We start from the raw sequence: 20,396 nt of genomic DNA, 5'->3' as shown, positions 1-20,396 counted from the left end.
CATTTTGGAGTAGGCTATTCTAAATTTAAAGTTGGAGTAATGCCGCTTTTGTAAACTGGAGACTGGCGGAAGAGCACTCAGCTCTGGATTATGTTTGATGTCTCTAACGGTCAATGAGGGCGGTGCGGGGATATTGTGTACGTTGTATTCAATGCTGAGCAGAAGTTGTTGAAATAGGGATCAGGAAGCCCGTCTTACCTACTTGAAAACAACGAAGCAACCAGAGCCATTCAAGAATGGTAGGCTATTTATAAATCATATTACGTTTACAATTCTGCAGTATATAGTTACATTATTTTGTTCCCCAAATTCGTTTGAAATCAGATTGTAAACCTATCCTTTCGCGAATATCTTTTGGTTTCTATAATGGACGTCCCGGTCTTAATTCTTAAAGATGCAGTCTCTTTAGGCTGCTCATTCATATAAAACACAATTTAATCTTATTTCACATAACCTTCAGTATCATAGACATTATGGACTGAAAAAGCAGAACACACAGTTCTGTTAATCCAAAGGTAATCCAAAGGTAATCCAAACGACCAGAGAATGTCAATTCGGACAAATGACGGAACTCTTTTGTATATTCCCCTTGAAAAAAACGTTTATCGTTTTGATATGAGTTTCAGAATAAGCTCTAATGTTCACAGTTTGTAAAAACATGAATGTGTGATTTGTAGCCGATTTAGTGTTGCTTAGGGTTACTGAAACTTGAAGAAAAGCATAATGTTGATAAGTTTGAAAGCTTTAGGCCTTGTACAGTAGCCTATGTCATTGTATTTTATGGTTTACCCTTTCTTTACATTATGAAGAGCCTATAGAAAAAGTAGGAGATATCAGATAATATTTGAAGCTAGGGATATTTGTTTCGATTTAGGGTGCTATTGTGAAAGTCCTTTATGTTTTTGCAACCAAGAGAGGCATAGGCCTTTAATAAACGCAATGTTGCCTACTTTTCTTGTTCCTATCTCGTCTTCTATGTTTTTTGTCTTTGTAGTTCAGTTGTGGATGTTCACTCGATGACCAATTAAGGCCTAAACCTGCACGTTTATTTTGTTACAAAGTGGCTTTGCAATGGGCCTACTGCTGCGTTACTAAATAATTTGCCTAGTGCTTTGCTACTCGGCTCGCAGGAGGTTGTGTGTCGATGACTGTAAAGTGTGTCGGTAGGAGTCTGTGTGTGTGTGGGGGGGGGGTGGAGCTACATTTCCGAGAGCCAATGCGCCCCTCAAATGTCACCATCTCCCGGGGCTATGTGCGCTCAGAGTGCCATTTATAACGAGTTTATTAATATAGTAGCACTAGAAAAACCCACCCAAGCTTGATATTTGAAGGCTCTCTCTCTCTCTACAGCAAGGACTGATTAAATCGAAGGCGTGGTGCCATAGCCTCTCATACAGAGTGAGTGTGTTAGGTCGTGTTAGCACCATGGACAGCGAGCGCCGTGGTGTTTTTGTGCAAAGCCGATAAACAAAGACACGAAGCACGTTCTCTTTAAACCCACAATCATAAATCATTTGAATCTATTCAAATGTGTCCTACAGTATGCCTTTAGGTCTAATTCCATTATGTGTAATACATTATAAAAATAGCATGGTCGAGGCCTTTGCTTTGGGTAGGCTAGCTGCTCTGGTGAGCAGATATGCATTTCTGTTGTACAGTTTAATATTTCAGGATATATGATTCATGGCTAGTTTATTAAAGGCTATTCCTCAAATAATACAATTACCACCAGTTATAGGGCTAACCGTCCATCCATATAGTAGGCGTAATCATAGGTAGGCCTAATATGGTATAAAATGATACATTATTTTTGCACATTGCTGAATGTTTTACACAACATGAACACTGTACGCGTTGCCTCAACATCATTGCTTAATTGAGAGCTCTAGTGATAACACACGGGCAGGCCTTGTGTATTGTTCTCTTATATTTCTCTGGGAGAATCCCACACACAACCCGATTGTCTATGGCAGGGCTCTCCAACCCTGTTCCTGGAGAGCTACCCTCCTGTAGTTTAGACATTTTTTTCCCGTTACATTTCATTCATTTATCAGACGCGACTTACAGTAGTGAATGCATACATTTTCGTACTTTCTCATACTGGTCGCCCGTGGGAATCGAACCCACAACCCTGGTGTTGCAAGCAGCATGCTCTACCAACTGAGCCACACGGTTGTAACTAACAGTTGTAACTAACCTGATTCAGTTTATCAACCAGCTAATTATTAGAATCGGGTGCGCTAGATTAGGGTTGGAGTGAAAACCTACAGGAGGTAGCTCTCCAGGAACAGGGTTGGAGAGTCCTAATGTATGGGGAGCTCCAAGGGTCTAGGGCGGCAGGTAGCTTAGTGGTTAAGAGCGTTGTGCCAGTAACCGAAAGGTCGCTGGTTCTAATCCCCGAGCCGACTAGGTGAAAAATCTGTCGATGTGCCCTTGAGCAAGGCACTTAGCCCTAATTGCTCCTGTAAGTCGCTCTGGATAAGAGCGTCTGCTAAATGACAAAAAATGTAAAAAATGTAAGGGACCAGGTGCCCACATGAGGCAATAGCTGTGTGGATGTAGTTCGTAATGTATAGTAGGCCTAAAATGAAACAGCTGGGTCACGCGCTCATGCTATACATTGTTCACGGGTGAAACGCTGTGTCATTGTAGAATTAGAATACAGTTCTATAGCCTAATGGGTATAATAATATAATAACAGTCATGGTTATTTATGAACCATCAACCTGTTTTACCTGTAGCTCTGTCCAGATTGAACATGAAATGATTTCTGGGTACACGTTTAAAAAAAATAAACATTCTGTACACAAATAAGATTAACAACACCAACAAACAAAATTACATGATGTAATAAAATGAACTTGCCATACATGGAAAAAATATAGTACGTAACACAGTCATTACTTAAATCACTAACGGGTTAGGATGTCACCAGTGCAGACAATATAGGTAGTGATGTATAACCATGACTTTGTGTCCAATGTCTCTCCTCTCCAATAGAAAATGAGTTCAGAGGCCAGCTGCTGAACCAGAGGTGGACACGAGGGGACAGAATAAGCAGATTCTGTGAGGTCAAGAGGAGCCTGCGAATCAAAGTGAGAAGCTGTGTTTGTGGTTGTGTGTGTGGTTGTGTGTGTGTGTGTGTGTGTGTGTGTGCACGCACACATGTACCTGTGTCCGTGTGAGAAAGAGCGAGAGAGAAATAGAGAGTTAATGCTTCGTGATACCGATGAGTAGTGTCAGAAACAGTGACCCTCCCATTTCACACAAAATCTATCTCACTCTCCTCTCTCTCTTCCTTCCCTCCCTAAACGGAAGGAGGTCATTCATTTTTCCTTTTAAAAGATTCTATTAGATTTGATAAGGGCTCTGCTTTTGTAACCAGATCTTGCTCCATTGAGGATGAGGGAAGGTTCCACCTCACTTTGAAATCAGTATGAATGTTATGCGTATGTGTTAGGTTATGGGTGTATCTGTGTGTGGGAAGAGGAAGACAGGGGGAAATATACATTGATAGTGCTATGGTACTTGCAATGAGGCACTGTATGCATTGATGATGCAGAATAATTGTCACTCAAAAAGTGAAGCTGTGTATGTGTGTGTGTATGAGCATCAATATGTGTACCTGTGCGTCTATGCAGTATATGTTTGTGTGTGTGTGTGTGTGTGAGAGAGAGAGAGCGAGAGCGAGAAAGAGAGATAGTGAGTTCACTGTCATGACACTGTGTGTTTCAGATGAGTCAGGAAGCATCAGACACAAGAACACGGACCCGCTCAAAAGGCATCCGAGGTGAGCTGGGGCCACACACATGCACACACAAACACGTGATATTAATGGAAACAGCTTCATTTGGCGTGTATTTAGGATAAGTGTGTCTTTTGATGTTCACTGTCTGTCATTTTACTCCCCAGTACCCATTGAACTGGTGGGAACAGAGTTAAGGTGAGAGAGGATGATGTTTTCTGTATAAATCCACCCACACACTTTTCCTATTACTGTATACATGTAGCCCTTTCCTGATAACTGCAATATGGGTCCAGTACACTAAAACCAGAGCATGCAGATATTCAGAGCAAATAAACTGGGCTGACGATGAACTGAAAAGCACATACAGAGTTTGAACGTATCCATTGTGCAACATGAAGAAAACACATGTTTGTTTTCTGTTTGTATCACTAAGTAGCTGCCCCACCCACGGATGCGATGGTTCAGGCCATGTCAGTGGGAGATATTCACGACACAAAAGGTACGACATACTAACTATACTAACCACCGCCAACTATTAGCGCTCAAGTTCCTATGCTAACACAGTTTGTAAAATACATCTCAACTTTGGGTCATTGAAAAAAAGCTCCATTACAAATACAACGTATAGTGTAAAATATACATTTGAAGGGGAATTCAATAGTGTCTTAATAACACCCATCTCCTCACCTTGCACCCACAGCGTTCTCGGATGCCCAATAGTGAAGAAGAGGAAACTTGCGGAGGCGGAGGCAGAGGCAGAAGAGAATCAGCCTGCCCCTAAGAAAAAGACCCCGTCCCTGAAGTTGGCCATGGACGAGGGTTTCAACGCAGCAGACAGTGATGCTGGCAGTGAGGCGGAGCATAAGGAGGAGGAGGAGTCAGAGGAGGAGGAGCAGGAGGATAAAGAAAATAACAAAACGCCAAACCCACTGGAGTCCATGAAAGGTGAGTCAAGAGAAGACTAGAATCCAAGGAAAATATCACATTTATCATGGATTGTTATTGGCTATTACAGTGGTAAATATTGATAATGATACTAAAGTAAGTAATGATGGAAAGACAAATACAGGGAACAGCTCTTTCTTTAGCAATAACCTATCAACTCTGCACTGTACACAGCCGATTGCACACAGGTGGTACCCGAAGACACAGAAAAAGTGACGTCTGTCGAGTTCGACACCATAGCTGCACCTGAAGTAGAGGCTCCGCAGGAGGACACAGAAGCAGCCACCACAACCCAACAGCAGGCTTCCACAGAGGCAGAAGCAGAAACAGAGGCAGAAGCAGAAACAGAGGCAGAGACAGATACATACAGACGCGAAGAGGAGGTGCAAGTAGTGGCAGAGATACAGGCCGCTGAGGAGGAGAAGGAGGAGGAAGATGAGGGGACAGTTGATGAAGACAGAACAACAGAGCAGCCCAAAGGCAACGATAAAACAGGGAGAGCAGAGATTGAGGAGAAGCAAAAGGAGGAGGTAGGAGACGAGGAAGAAGAGGAGGAGGAGGGAGTGGAGGAAGAGAAAGAAGAGGAGAGGCAATGTGTGAGTCAGGAGAACTCAGATCATCAGTACTCCAGTGGCGACTACAGCAGGCATCAGGCAAAAGAGGAAGGAGATGAGGAAGAAGAAGAGGAAGAGAAGGAGGGAGAGGAGAAGGAGAAGAAGGTAGTGGAAGAGAAGGAGGAGGAAGATAATGAGGAGGAAGAGGAGGAGGAGGAAGAGGAGGAAAAGGAGGAGGAGGAGGAGGTGATCCACGTGGAGCCTGCCATCTCTCTTGCCTCTAGTACGCTTGCTCAGAAATGTGAGGATAAAGAAGTGGCCCCGGAGGAGATAAACATTTGTACCCTGTTGACAGAAGAGGAGGAAGAGGAGGAGGAAGGAGAGGAGGAGACAGAAGCAGGGGAGGTGGAAGAAGAAGACCAATATTCTCACAAAGCCTCACCTACCACAGTGGTCATTGAGATACGATCTGAGGAGGAGGAAGAGGAGGAGGAAGATGACTGTCTCTCACAGGGTTCGGGCGTGACAGATGACTCGGAGACCTGGGATATGACCCGGGGGAACTTAGGGCTGCTGGAGCAAGCCATCGCACTAAAGGCCAAGCAGGTGAGAGGGCCGCACGACGACCAACAGTCTCCTGAGGACCAGCGCTACCAAAGCCCCGACGACAGGGCCAGCAAACCCATGGACCCAGCCATTCGACACAGAGGACACCACAGCAAAGGTAGGACAGTTTATGGTTTATCAGGATATCTTTTAACCCACCATAGGTTAATCTTCCAATTATTATCCTGCTCACTCAACTTCTCTCCCCTTTCCATCCAGACAAGAAAGAGGTGAAATGCCCCACCCCTGGGTGTGATGGGACGGGCCATGTGACTGGGCTCTACCCCCACCACCGCAGCCTCTCTGGATGCCCTCACAAAGACAGGATCCCACCTGAGAGTGAGTACTTGTTTGTAGTACTAGCAGAGTACTAACACGGTACTACCAAAGTGCTAACAGGGAAACATTACTGCTTTGAACAATATTCAGACCTGTCACACAAACATATATCTCTCTGTCTATGTCTCTCTCCCGCCATCTCCCTAGTCCTGGCCATGCACGAGAACGTGCTGAAGTGTCCAACTCCAGGATGCACAGGCCAAGGTCACGTCAACAGCAATCGCAACACACACCGCAGGTATTATACTGTCCAATGATTATAACCTCACATTTACATTTTATCCCTACACTTAATTGAGTATATGGGAAATGAGCTGTTAATGAGCTGTAGTTCTAGTCACAAAGTTAGTCAATCAAAAGGGAAACAATTGATTAATTATCTCTCTTTGTCCATCTCAGTCTGTCTGGTTGTCCCATCGCAGCTGCAGAGAAGCTCGCCAAGGGGGGCCAATTCACCCCCAGTCACCCCCAGCCTTCAGTCAGCGAGCCCCCAACTGGGAGCCCCCACTCAGACAGAGTTCTCAGGTGAGCCCTCTCTCCTCCTCCCATTCTCCCCTTACTACAAAAGCTGTCCATCTCTGATGCATTTTACTCATATTTTACCCTTTCTCTTGCACAAAATGTTCTGACTCTCTCTTGCTCTCTCCTACAGACCTATGTGTTTTGTGAAGCAGCTGGAGATCCCTCAGTATGGCTACAGACCCAACATGGTGCCTGCCACACCCCGCGCCAACCTGGCCAAAGAGCTGGAGAAATACTCCAAGGTTTCCTTTGACTATGCAAGCTTCGACGTCCAGGTGTTTGGGAAGCCTATGCTGGTTCCAAAGATGCCCGCCACCAGTCAACCCTCACCCAAAGCCATCAAATGTAAGACGATCTTAGCAGAAATAATGAAAAACTATGAGAATGCAGGGAAACCAGTTATAATCTTTATAGCAGATTAATAACAAGGTTATTTATTATGGCCATTGAACTGTCATCAGATCTGATAACAATAAGGGGCTAAAAATGTATGGATCAGAGACAAAAGTATCAATATATGCTGATGATTCAAGTTCTCGAGTCCTCAATCTTCAACCTTGAAGGGCCTTAAGATAAGATAGTACTTTATTAATCCCCCAGAGTAGAAATTTGATTGCATCAGCCAATACATACATTACCAATAAATACGCCATAAAAACACAACAGACACACACTAAACCAGCACATCATCAATGGATATAAAAAACTAAGTGTTTGTGTTAAAAGCCTCATAGCATATGGTAAAAAGGATCAGCGGAAACGTTCTGTTTTAGGAAAAATAAATCTGTCTGCTCCAGGTAGATACCTGGCTAGTGTTGGCCTCTATACTCCTGAGCTTCTTGAGGTTCCGCTTATCTAGGATGGGCTCTAGTTTGTCCTGGTTGGTGCCGATGGTAGAGCCAGCCTTCTTGATGATTTTGTTTAGCCTGTTTGCATCCTCCCTAGTGATGTTACCCCCCCAGACATTGAAGGATCTGCGCTTCCTTAAAAATAATAGCCTTTGCTGAGCCTTTTTAAAAACCATGGTGTTCTCTTTCCACTGCAGCTTATCATCAATCACCACCCCCAGGTATTTGTACGAGTCCACCCTTTTCAGTGTGACCCCATTGATGACCACAGCAGATGCGCTCTCCTTCTTGCTCCTGAAGTCTATCACCAGCTCTTCGGTTTTAGACCTATTCAGCTCCAGGTGGTTTTGGCTGCACCATGCCACAAATGAGGATATTGCCTCCCTGTATAGGGAATCATCATTCTTCGTGATGCAGCCTACAATGGCTGAATCATCTGAAAACATTTGTAGGTGACAGGAGGCTTGGGCGTGCCAGCAGTCTGCTGTGTAGAGGGTGAAGGGGAATGGTGACAAAACTGTCCCTTGTAGGGCATCTGTGTTCGTGATGATGGTGTCTGAGACTGAATGGTTCTGTAGTCTGACCCGCTGCGGCCTGTCAGTGAGGTAGTCCATGACCCAGGTGATGGTAGAAGGATGTAACTGTATGACCTGGAGTTTGCAGGCTAGAAGATGGGACTGGATGTTGTTGAAGGCACTAGGAAGGTCAAAGAACATGATGCGGACTGCACTCACTCCCTGCTCTCTCCAAGTGCTCATACGCTTTGTGCAACATGAATAGCAGTGCATCTTCCACACCTATCTTGGCCTGGTAGGCAAACTGCAGGGGGTCAAGAAACCCCTGCACCTGCTGCTTTAGTTGCGCCAGGACCACTTTGTCAGCTGGGAAGTGAGTGCAACAGGCCTGAAGTTGTTTAGGCCCTGCCCCTTGGTGTTTTTGGGAACAGGCACAATGCAGGAGGATTTCCATAGTGTAGGTACAGTAGAGGTAGACAGTGACTGCATGAAGATAAAGTGCAGGATCCTGCACAGCTGCTCAGCACAGTCCTTGAGCACCCAGGGTCTGAATCCAGCCGGTCCTGCAGCCTTCCTGGCATTGGTCAGTTTTATCTGTTTCCTCACCAACAGTCAGAGTAATAGCAGGACTGGTCCCAGACCCCGCTGCTGTAACCTCTCCATAGACCACCTGTCGTTCTGTGGAGAAATCACAGTTGTCAAAGCGTGCGAAGAACTGGTTGAGCTCATTAGCTGGTGCCTCCACAGTTCCCTCAGCTGAATGCCCACCATATCAATGAGCTGCATCCCCTTCCACACCTCCCTGATGTTGTTGCGAGCAAACTGTTGCTCAATCTTGTTCTTGTAGTCCCTTTTACCAGCCTGGATCATTTGTTTTAATTCCTTCTGTATCCCTTTCACACTGACCATGTCACCCCTCAGGAATGCTTGTTTTTTCATATTGAGCGTGCTCTTAATGTAATAATAATAATATGCCATTTAGCAGACGCTTTTATTCAAAGCGACTTACAGTCATGTGCGCATACATTTTTACGTATGGGTGGAATGTTTCTTGTCTCAGGAATGTCTCTTGTAATCCATGGTTTGTTATTGGGGAAGCACTTCACAGCTCTCTGTGGAACAACATTGTCCACACAGAAGTTGATATAGTCAGCAACGCTGTTGGATAGAAGGTCTATGTCACCATCAGAGGACCTGGATAATTTCTCCAGTTTCTCTGAACTAAAACCCAACCACAATAAGTGTACTTACTATATTACTGATTGGGTCTTTAAAAGATACAAACTTTAAATTGCGATGTGGTTTAGCGATGAAATGGGCGGATGGTGAAGTTGATGTACTTGGTGTACATATCCTGGAAACGTTGAACGATCTTGCAACTATTAACTTTGATAGAAAGTGTGGAGGGTTAAAACGATTAAATATTAAGGCATTAACCTTTTAAAGCCTCCGTTATATCTAAATCCAAACTGGTTTTCCAGCAGGCTACTAAGAGAGGCACATCCAATGTTCAAAAGGGGGCTTTTTGCCGTTATACAGATTAAAGCCAACCATTTCCAGTGGATTGACAATGGAACCCTGTTTAAAGTATCCTCCTTTTTAATTGAAGCCATACAGAGTTGGTTACAATTCCAATTTCATCCTCCAGAAGAGTCAGAATAAATATTACAGTAAATAATATGGCTGAACTCCAATGTACTGATAGAGGGAACGTATAAGGAAGGTATCATGTTTATGACTGATATTGTAAATAAGGACAGTAAAATTATGTTGCGCAAGCAATGAACAAAGTTGTATGGAGATGTATGCTCAATACAAAAGTATAATCAACTCATTGCAGCTCTGCCTCAAAAATGGAAGAGGCAATTACTCAAAAGAGAAAGGAATGCATGTTTGTCTGCCTCCAATGAAAAACCATGCATGGCCTAGTATGACTAGTATAAATAGTAAAATGTATCAGTTTCACTTAAGGTCGAGAGGTTTGAAAACTATACCGCGTAAAATTCAAGATAGTTGCAAACAGATTTTCAATGTCCCAATTCCATGGCATCGGGTTTATGAACTGATATACAAAACAACAATTTACACATCAATTAATGATTTTCTATGTAAACTATTATATAAAATTCTCGCTACAAAAATCATGTTTAATATATGGGGAATTGAACAGTCAGCCCTCTGCGGACTCGAGGAACCAGAATCAATAGATCATCTCTTTTGGGATGGTCTTTCGGTGGCTCGCTTTTGGAGTCAGGTCCATGAGTGGTTGTTAAGTCATAATGTCTGTTCAGATGGACCTACAAACAGTACTGTTAGGAGATCTGAAAAACCACGATCAATCAATCAATGGGAAATATAATTATACTCTTAGGTAAAGGTATTTATTTTTAGGGCAATCTCGGTAGAAATGGTACAAATAGAGAGGTTCAAGACCCTCGTAAGACATCACAGTAAAATAGAAGGATGTATTGCAGAAGTAAATAGTAAAATGGTAGTGTACTGGGAAAGATTAGTTAGTCTGTCGACATCTTAGGGTTGTAATTAAGAATAGTGATTGGCCCATACACTTGGAATCCAGTATGATTTTAAAATAATATACAGTGGGGAGAACAAGTATTTCATACACTGCCGATTTTGCAGGTTTTCCTACTTACAAAGCATGTAGAGGTCTGTAATTTTTATCATAGGTGCACTTCAACTGTGAGAGACGAAATCCAGAAAATCACATTGTATGATTTTTAAGTAATTAATTTGCATTTTATTGCATGACATAAGTATTTGATACATCAGAAAAGCAGAACTTAATATTTGGTACAGCAACCTTTGTTTGCAATTACAGAGATCATACGTTTCCTGTAGGTCTTGACCAGGTTTGCACACACTGCAGCAGGGATTTTGGCCCACTCCTCCATACAGACCTTCTCCAGATCCTTCAGGTTTCGGGGCTGTCGCTGGGCAATACGGACTTTCAGCTCCCTCCAAAGATTTTCTATTGGGTTCAGGTCTGGAGACTGGCTAGGCCACTCCAGGACCTTGAGATGCTTCTTACGGAGCCACTCCTTAGTTGCCCTGGCTGTGTGTTTCGGGTCGTTGTCATGCTGGAAGACCCAGCCACGACCCATCTTCAATGCTCTTACTGAGGGAAGGAGGTTGTTGGCCAAGATCTTGCAATACATGGCCCCATCCATCCTCCCCTCAATACGGTGCAGTCGTCCTGTCCCCTTTGCAGAAAAGCATCCCCAAAGAATGATGTTTCCACCTCCATGCTTAACGGTTGGGATGGTGTTCTTGGGGTTGTACTCATTCTTCTTCTTCCTCCAAACACGGCGAGTGGAGTTTAGACCAAAAAGCTCTATTTTTGTCTCATCAGACCACATGACCTTCTCCCATTCCTCCTCTGGATCATCCAGATGGTCATTGGCAAACTTCAGACAGGCCTGGACATGCGCTGGCTTGAGCAGGGGGACCTTGCGTGCGCTGCAGGATTTTAATCCATGACGGCGTAGTGTGTTACTAATGGTTTTCTTTGAGACTGTGGTCCCAGCTCTCTTCAGGTCATTGACCAGGTCCTGCCGTGTAGTTCGGGGCTGATCCCTCACCTTCCTCATGATCATTGATGCCCCACGAGGTGAGATCTTGCATGGAGCCCCAGACTGAGGGTGATTGACCGTCATCTTGAACTTCTTCAATTTTCTAATAATTGCGCCAACAGTTGTTGCCTTCTCACCAAGCTGCTTGCCTATTGTCCTGTAGCCCATCCCAGCCTTGTGCAGGTCTACAATTGTATCTCTGATGTCCTTACACAGCTCTCTGGTCTTGGCCATTGTGGAGAGGTTGGAGTCTGTTTGATTGAGTGTGTGGACAGGTGTCTTTTATACAGGTAACGAGTTAAAACAGGTGCAGTTAACAGGTAATGAGTGGAGAACAGGAGGGCTTCTTAAAGAAAAACTTACAGGTCTGTGAGAGCCGGAATTCTTACTGGTTGGTAGGTGATCAAATACTTATGTCATGCAATAAAATGCAAATTAATTACTTAAAAATCATACAATGTGATTTTCTGGATTTTCTGAAAATTACAGACCTCTACATGCTTTGTAAGTAGGAAAACCTGCAAAATCGGCAGTGTATCAAATACTTGTTCTCCCCACTGTACATATACACACACATACACATACACACACACACACACACACACACACACAGTGCCTTCAGAACGTATTCACACCCGTTGACTTTTTCCATATTTTGTTGTGTTAAAGCCTACATTTAAAATATATATTTTTTTTTATGTCACTGGCCTACACACAATACCCCATAATGTCAAAGTGGAATTATGTTTTTAGACATTTTTACAAATTAATTTGAAGAGCTGAAATGTCTTGAGTCAATAAGTATTCAACCCCTTTGTTATGGCAAGCCTAAATACGTTCAGGAGTAGAAATTTGCTTAACAAGTCACATAATATGTTGCATGGACTTACTCTGTGTGTAATAATAGTGATTAACATAATTTTTTTAATGACTACCTCATCTCTGTACCCCACACATACAATTATCTGTAAGGTCCCTCAGTCGAGCAGTGAATTTCAAACACAGATTCAACCACAAAGACCAGGGAGGTTTTCCAATGCCTCGCAAAGAAGGGCACCTATTGGTAGATGGGTAAAAATATAAAGTAGACATTGAATATCCCTTTGAGCATGGTGAAGTTATTAATTACACTTTGGATGGTGTATCAATACACCCAGTCACTACAAAGATACAGGCGTCCTTCCTATCTCAGTTGCCGGAGAGGAAGGAAACCGCTCAGGGATTTCACCATGAGGCCAATGGTGACATTAAAACAGTTACAGAGTTGAATGGCTGCGATAGGAGAAAACTGAGGATGGATCAACAACATTGTAGTTACTCCACAATACTAACTTAATTGACAGAGTGAAAGGAAAGAAGCCTGTACATAATAAAAATATTCCAAAACATGCATCCTGTTTTCAACAAGGCACTAAAGTAATAATGCAAAAAATGTGGCAAAGCAATTAACTTTTTGTCCTGAATACAAAGTGTTATGTCTGGGGCAAATCCAATACAACACATTACTGAGTACCACTCTCTATATATTGTCAAAAGCATAATGGTGACTGCATCATGTTATGGGTATGCTCGTAATCGTTAAGGACTGGGGAGTTTTTCAGGATAAAAAAACTAAACAGAATAGAGCTAAGCACAGGCAAAATCCTAGAGGAAAACCTGGTTCAGTCTGCTTTCCACCAGACACTGAGATTAATTCACCTTTCAGCAGGACAATAACCTAAAACACAAGAATTTTGAAAAGAATAATGGGCAAATGTTGCACAATCCAGGTGTGGAAAGCTCTTAGAGACATATCCAGAAAGACTCACAGCTGTAATCGCTGCCAAAGGTGCTTCTACAAAGTATTGACTCAGGGGTCTGAATACTTATGTAAATAAGATATTTCTGTATTTCATTTTCAATACATTTGCTAAAATTTCAACAACAAAAAAAGTTAACTTTGTCATTATGGGGTATTGTGTGTTGATGGGTGACAAAAAAAAATCTAAACCATTTCGAATTCAGGCTGTAAAACAACAAAATGTGGAATAAGTCAAGGGGTATGAATACTTTCAGAAGGCACTGTATATTTAATTTTTATGTTTCCACCAAGTCCACCAACCAGGGGATTAGAAATGATGCAAGTAATGTTATTTGATAGAATCCAATTCTATCTGCTAATTTCATAGCTGATCAATCCCCTATATAAAGAAAATATGATCTTGGCATTTGTTGAATTTCTGTTGGAAACCATTCTTACCAAAACATAACTTACACTTGTCACGTTAGTGTTCATGAGAGAAATTGGTCGGTAGTCTTGGATCACAACCCTGCTGGTAATAGGGAGATCTGTAATAGTATCTTGGTGCATGTTCTACTGGGAGGATGAATTCTCATTTGGACTCCCACCCTCTCTTTCCTCCACAGCTAAACCATTCCCTAAGGCCTCGTCCCCAAGCCATAGCTTGTCAGGGGGATATGCAAAGAGCAGCTCCTCCTCGTCCTCCAGCGGCTACGATTACTCCCATGATGCCGAGGCTGCTCACATGGCTGCCACTGCCATCCTGAACCTGTCCACTCGCTGCTGGGAAAGGCCCGAGAACCTTAGCACCAAACAGCAGGACCCAGCCGGCAAGGTAGGCCTCTCTGCTACCCAGCTCAGCCCAGCCTATCCTTTTGGTGTTGGTAGTTTACATTTTAGTCATTTAGCAGACGTTCTTATCCAGAGCGACTTACAGTTAGTGAGTGCATACATTTACCATACTGGCCCCCTGTGGGAATCGAACCCACAACCCTGGCGTTGCAAGCGCCATGCTTTAGTAGTTGACTTTACAATGTCTTTCCCTCTTAAAGTATTTATTGGACACACTGCATTACTTGACCATGCACTTTCTGGTGAATCAATCTGATCTTGATAGAGCTTCTAACTTTTATCATCAATGTACACAAATATACAGGTGTAGTATCTTAATTTGACCTATATTGTCACAGCAAAAATAATAACAGGATTTGAACGTTTAGTCCATAATGTTGCTTGATCTGTTGTTAGGCTATTAGCTGGCCAAAAGTAGGCTACATGAAAAGTGCAATACTGCTAATATAACCGTATGTTAGTGTTTTTTTGTGTGTGAATTTATGTAAATCAAGAAGCTAATCTGCAAAATAGTGATCAAATTAGGATCCTACATATGTATACACCACAGGAGGTTGGTGGCACCTTAATTGAGGAGGATGGGCTCGTGGTAATGGCTGGGGCGGAATCAGTGGAATGTTATCAAATACATCAAACACATGGTTTCCATGGGTTTGATGCCATTCCATTTACTCCATTCCAGACATTATGAGCTGTCCTCCCCTCAGCAGCCTCCACTGGTACACACACACACACACAATCACACTCACACTCACGCTAACATAGTCCTTGTACCTTCAGGAAATTGATATTGAAGTGGATGAGAATGGGACACTGGACCTGAGCATGAAGAAGCCCATCAAGAGGGAAGGGATGCAATCACCAGACCCCTCTTCATCCTCCTCCTCTTCCTCGCAGCAACCGGGAGGTGTTCCCTTGTCCCAGGCCCACCTGCAGGAGGAGTGGGAAGGGCCTCTGGACTTCACCAAGCCAAACTGTCCCAAAGAGGAGGAGGAGCAAGATGAGGTAACTGCATTACGCCATGTCCGTGAATAACACCAAACCATTGGAATTATGATAATGTTATAGTCTTGAGAGAGGTTAAATCAACGTTGTTTCAACGTAATCTGTCAACGTATTGTGATGTGGAATCTACGTGGAAAATACATTGGATTCGAAAAAAATTATCAACCTAAACTGTTGTTTTGAGGAAAACATTTCAACCACAGGATTATATCATCATGGTAACCAATTTTCAACATAGACAAACCTTGTATAAAATATGTTGAAGTTGTACCTTTGAAAGAATGTCAGATCTTCAATGTAATATCCACTATAAGAAAAAACTATATGCTGGACAGCACCTCCTACTGGAGAGTTGATCTATCTACAGCTATCTCTTCGGTCTCCCATCCAGGGTTTTAACGAAGTCCAACCTTGCTTAGCTTTGATTTTGTCACTGACTAGTACCAATGTCTTATCGCAAGAATGATTGTTGCTATCGTGTTGTGCTATCGTGAGAATGATTATCGAAGTCATTCCAAAAGGTTGGTTCAACAGAACAAATAAAATGTAACCATACTTTATCAATCATATATCATCAATGATGCTACAGTGGGGGAAAAAAGTATTTAGTCAGCCACCAATTGTGCAAGTTCTCCCACTTAAAAAGATGAGAGAGGCCTGTAATTTTCATCATAGGTACACGTCAACTATGACAGACAAATTGAGAGAAAAAAAATCCAGAAAATCACATTGTAGGATTTTTAATGAATTTATTTGCAAATTATGGTGGAAAATAAGTATTTGGTCACCTACAAACAAGCAAGATTTCTGGCTCTCACAGACCTGTAACTTCTTCTTTAAGAGGCTCCTCTGTCCTCCACTCGTTACCTGTATTAATGGCACCTGTTTGAACTTGTTATCAGTATAAAAGACACCTGTCCACAACCTCAAACAGTCACACTCCAAACTCCACTATGGCCAAGACCAAAGAGCTGTCAAAGGACACCAGAAACAAAATTGTAGACCTGCACCAGGCTGGGAAGACTGAATCTGCAATAGGTAAGCAGCTTGGTTTGAAGAAATCAACTGTGGGAGAAATTATTAGGAAATGGAAGACATACAAGACCACTGATAATCTCCCTCGATCTGGGGCTCCACGCAAGATCTCACCCCGTGGGGTCAAAATGATCACAAGAACGGTGAGCAAAAATCCCAGAACCACACGGGGGGACCTAGTGAATGACCTGCAGAGAGCTGGGACCAATGTAACAAAGCCTACCATCAGTAACACACTACGCCGCCAGGGACTCAAATCCTGCAGTACCAGACGTGTCCCCCTGCTTAAGCCAGTACATGTCCAGGCCCGTCTGAAGTTTGCTAGAGTGCATTTGGATGATCCAGAAGAGGATTGGGAGAATGTCATATGGTCAGATGAAACCAAAATAGAACTTTTTGGTAAAAACTCAACTCGTCGTGTTTGGAGGACAAAGAATGCTGAGTTGAATCCAAAGAACACCATACCTACTGTGAAGCATGGGGGTGGAAACATCAGGCTTTGGGGCTGTTTTTCTGCAAAGGGACCAGGACAACTGATCCGTGTAAAGGAAAGAATGAATGGGGCCATGTATCGTGAGATTTTGAGTGAAAACCTCCTTCCATCAGCAAGGGCATTGAAGATGAAACGTGGCTGGGTCTTTCAGCATGACAATGATCCCAAACACACCGCCCGGGCAACGAAGGAGTGGCTTCGTAAGAAGCATTTCAAGGTCCTGGAGTGGCCTAGCCAGTCTCCAGATCTCAACCCCATAGAAAATCTTTGGAGGGAGTTGAAAGTCTGTGTTGCCCAGCGACAGCCCCAAAACATCACTGCTCTAGAGGAGATCTGCGTGGAGGAATGGGCCAAAATACCAGTAACAGTGTGTGAAAACCTTGTGAAGACTTACAGAAAACGTTTGACCTGTGTCATTGCCAACAAAGGGTATATAACAAAGTATTGAGAAACTTTTGTTATTGACCAAATACTTATTTTCCACCATAATTTGCAAATAAATTCATTAAAAATCCTACAATGTGTTTTTCTGGATATTTTTTTCTCATTTTGTTTGTCATAGTTGACGTGTACCTATGATGAAAATTACAGGCCTCTCTCATCTTTTTAAGTGGGAGAACTTACACAATTGGTGGCTGACTAAATACTTTTTTTCCCCACTGTATTTAGGCCTATATAGCATTTGGGAAGTCATCAACAGCTATTGTTTAAATTCAGCACAGGATTTTTTTTAAATAGACAATATATATAGGCCTAGGGTTTCAAGCTTTGGTTGATTTCAAATGTAATCTACAAGTTGATAAAAAAATATGTTTGATTCACGTCTCCATCTCAACCAAAAATAAAAGTTAAAGATTGTGATTAAATCAAATCAAACTGTATTTAAAGTGCATTTCAAGTTTGATTTGATTTAGTCCTATTCTCTAACTTAGATTTTTGGTTGAAATGGAGACGTGAATCAAACATGTAAATTATTAATATATAGACAAACTGGAATTAAGCCAGACTCAGTGGCACAGATGGATCTATCTAAGCAGAAGATACAGTGGCTTGCCTTACAACCTGAAAACTTGAGCGTGCATAACTATTCACCCCCCCAAAGTCAATACTTTGTAGAGCCACCTTTTGCAGCAATTACAGCTGCAAGTCTCTTGGGGTATGTCTCTATAAGCTTGACACATCTAGCCACTGGGAATTTGGCCCATTCTTCAAGGCAAAACTGCTCCAGCTCCTTCAAGGTGGATGGGTTCCGCTGGTGTACAGCAATCTTTATGTCATACCACAGATTCTCAATTGAATTGAGGTCTGAGCTTTGACAAGGCCATTCTAAGACATTTAAATGCTTCCCCTTAAACCACTCGAGTGTTGCTTTAGCAGTATGCTTAGGGTCATTGTCCTGCTGGAAGGTGAACCTCCGTCCCAGTCTCAAATCTCTGGAAGACTGAAACAGGTTTTCTTCAAGAATTTCCCTGAATTTAGCGCCATCCATCATTCCTTCAATTCTGACCAGTTTCCCAGTCCCTGCCGATGAAAAACATCCCCACAGCATGATGCTGCCACCACCATGCTTCACTGTGTGGATGGTGTTCTCGGGGTGATGAGAGGTGTTGGGTTTGCACCAGACATAGCGTTTTCATTGATGGCCAAAAAGCTAAATTTTAGTCTCATCTGACCAGAGTACCTTCTTCCATATGTTTGGGGAGTCTCCCACATGCCTTTTGGCGAACACCAAACGTATTTGCTTATTTTTTTCTTTAAGCAATGGCTTTTTTCTGGCAACTCTTCCGTAAAGCCCAGCTCTGTGGAGTGTACGGCTTAAAGTGGTCCTATGGACAGATACTCCAATCTCCGCTGTGGAGCTTTACAGCTCCTTCAAGGTTATCTTTGGTCTCTTTGTTGCCTCTCTGATTAATGCCCTCCTTTCCTGGTCCGTGAGTTTTGGTGGGCGGCCCTCTCTTGGCAGGTTTGTTGTGGTGCCATATTCTTTCCATTTTTTAATAATGGATTTAATGGTGCTCCGTGGGATGTTCAAAGTTTTGGATATTTTTTTATAACCCAACCCTGATCTGTACTTCTCCACATCTTTGTCCCTGACCTGTTTGGAGAGCTCCTTGGTCTTCATGGTGCCTCTTGCTTGGTGGTGCCCCTTGCTTAGTGGTGTTGCAGACTCTGGGGCCTTTCAGAACAGGTGTACATATATACTGAGATCATGTGACAGATCATGTGACACTTGGATTGCACACAGGTGGACTTTATTTAACTAATTATGTCACTTCTGAAGGTAATTGGTTGCACCAGATTTTATTTAGGGGCTACATAGCAAAGGGGGTGAATACATATGCACGCACCACTTTTCTGTTATTTATTTTTTAGATTTTTTGAAACAATTAATCTTTTTTATTTCACTTCACCAATTTTGTGTATGTCCATTACATGAAATCCAAATAAAAATCAATTTAAATTACAGGTTGTAATGCAACAAAATAGGAAAAAAACGGCAACGGGGAAGAATACTTTTGCAAGGCATTGTTCATCTCCTTCAAAAGTTGATATTTGGTTGCGTTGTCAACCAAACACAATTCAATATTACTTTTGTAAGACAGTAAATAACCTAATGTTAAGGCTATCTTACGAACTAATGTAACAGTATTTATTAAACCTTAAAATTAGTAACACATCCATGGCCACATTTTGAGGTTACTGTAACAATACATGTATTCTTATGTAATCATAGAAAGTGTGCATGTTCAGGGTTGCAGGTCTGTGGAAATCTTCACAATTGCTATAATAATCTGCACAGAATCTCAAACAGCATTGATCACTTGCACCATGTACTTTAATGTAACCTCAACTAACTGCAATCCAGGTCATTTAGTTGTGCTATTAGATTAGTTAAGCACAGTGATAACACATTAAGTTGTATAAATAAACAAAATATCTGACATTGTATTCCCATTTGAACTTTGGTTGTGCTTTTAGATGGTTGAAAGCATAGTGATAACACATTGGGAATTCAACAAACGTTTGGCTGTCTTTTTGAGTGGGTGAAAATAGGCTGGAATCTCATTGATCAACATATCTACTAACTATTACCCAATTCTCCACGTTGAAATGATGTGGTGTGCCCAGTGGGTAGTGTGTGTTCTAGCCCCAGCTTCCAGTGATGAACAACAATTGGAAATATGCTAAGGCGAGACTTGTGTGACTATGTTCTGATTGCATGATTTTTTATGCTGGAGCTGCCATCTTTGCCAGGTCTTCTTTGTAAAATTGCTTTTTTGTCTCAATGGGACATCCTGGTTTGAATAAGGGATGGATGAAATTATAAGGTATAATCTCTCTCCATCCTTACCTGTGTTTGTTTGACCTTCCCCCAGATGGACTTTGTGGCCCACTCCTACACCTCCTCTGATGCAGAGGATGATGACATCACTCAGGAGAGCATGGAGGACAGGAAGTACCCAGGCGAGGTCACCACGTCCAGCTTCAAGGTTCAGTTCTCGCCCAAAGACTGCAAAAAAGAAGTTCTACTGTAAGTCTGCTATAAAATAACTTCAGTCCAGC

At 42.5% G+C, this 20,396-nt stretch overlaps 1 protein-coding gene and 1 pseudogene across 2 annotated transcripts in view; one reads left to right on the top strand and one right to left on the bottom strand.

Annotated features, from left to right (window-relative positions):
• The window catches only part of LOC311147620 (protein-serine O-palmitoleoyltransferase porcupine-like), a 55,866-nt pseudogene extending 40,704 nt beyond the window's left edge, over nt 1-15,162 (bottom strand). The window contains exon 1 of the transcript XR_014615629.1: nt 15,074-15,162. The product of XR_014615629.1 is annotated as a protein-serine O-palmitoleoyltransferase porcupine-like (transcript). The remainder of the gene's footprint in view (nt 1-15,073) is intronic.
• The window catches only part of LOC311147361 (myelin transcription factor 1-like), a gene marked incomplete at both ends in the record, with an annotated part of 31,386 nt that overhangs the window by 4,103 nt on the left and 6,887 nt on the right, over nt 1-20,396 (top strand). Inside the window, 13 exons of the mRNA XM_084184048.1 lie at nt 3,001-3,095; nt 3,736-3,790; nt 3,913-3,943; nt 4,182-4,247; nt 4,449-4,693; nt 4,868-5,971; nt 6,073-6,192; nt 6,340-6,430; nt 6,592-6,717; nt 6,845-7,059; nt 14,074-14,282; nt 15,080-15,304; nt 20,210-20,364. Coding sequence (XP_084040174.1) covers nt 3,001-3,095; nt 3,736-3,790; nt 3,913-3,943; nt 4,182-4,247; nt 4,449-4,693; nt 4,868-5,971; nt 6,073-6,192; nt 6,340-6,430; nt 6,592-6,717; nt 6,845-7,059; nt 14,074-14,282; nt 15,080-15,304; nt 20,210-20,364 — 2,737 coding nt within the window. The remainder of the gene's footprint in view (nt 1-3,000; nt 3,096-3,735; nt 3,791-3,912; nt 3,944-4,181; nt 4,248-4,448; nt 4,694-4,867; nt 5,972-6,072; nt 6,193-6,339; nt 6,431-6,591; nt 6,718-6,844; nt 7,060-14,073; nt 14,283-15,079; nt 15,305-20,209; nt 20,365-20,396) is intronic.

Source organism: Coregonus lavaretus, assembly GCF_964263955.1.
Source record: "Coregonus lavaretus genome assembly, chromosome: 20".
Taxonomy (NCBI): domain Eukaryota; kingdom Metazoa; phylum Chordata; class Actinopteri; order Salmoniformes; family Salmonidae; genus Coregonus; species Coregonus lavaretus.
This window is presented reverse-complemented; position numbering and strand designations above follow the sequence as displayed.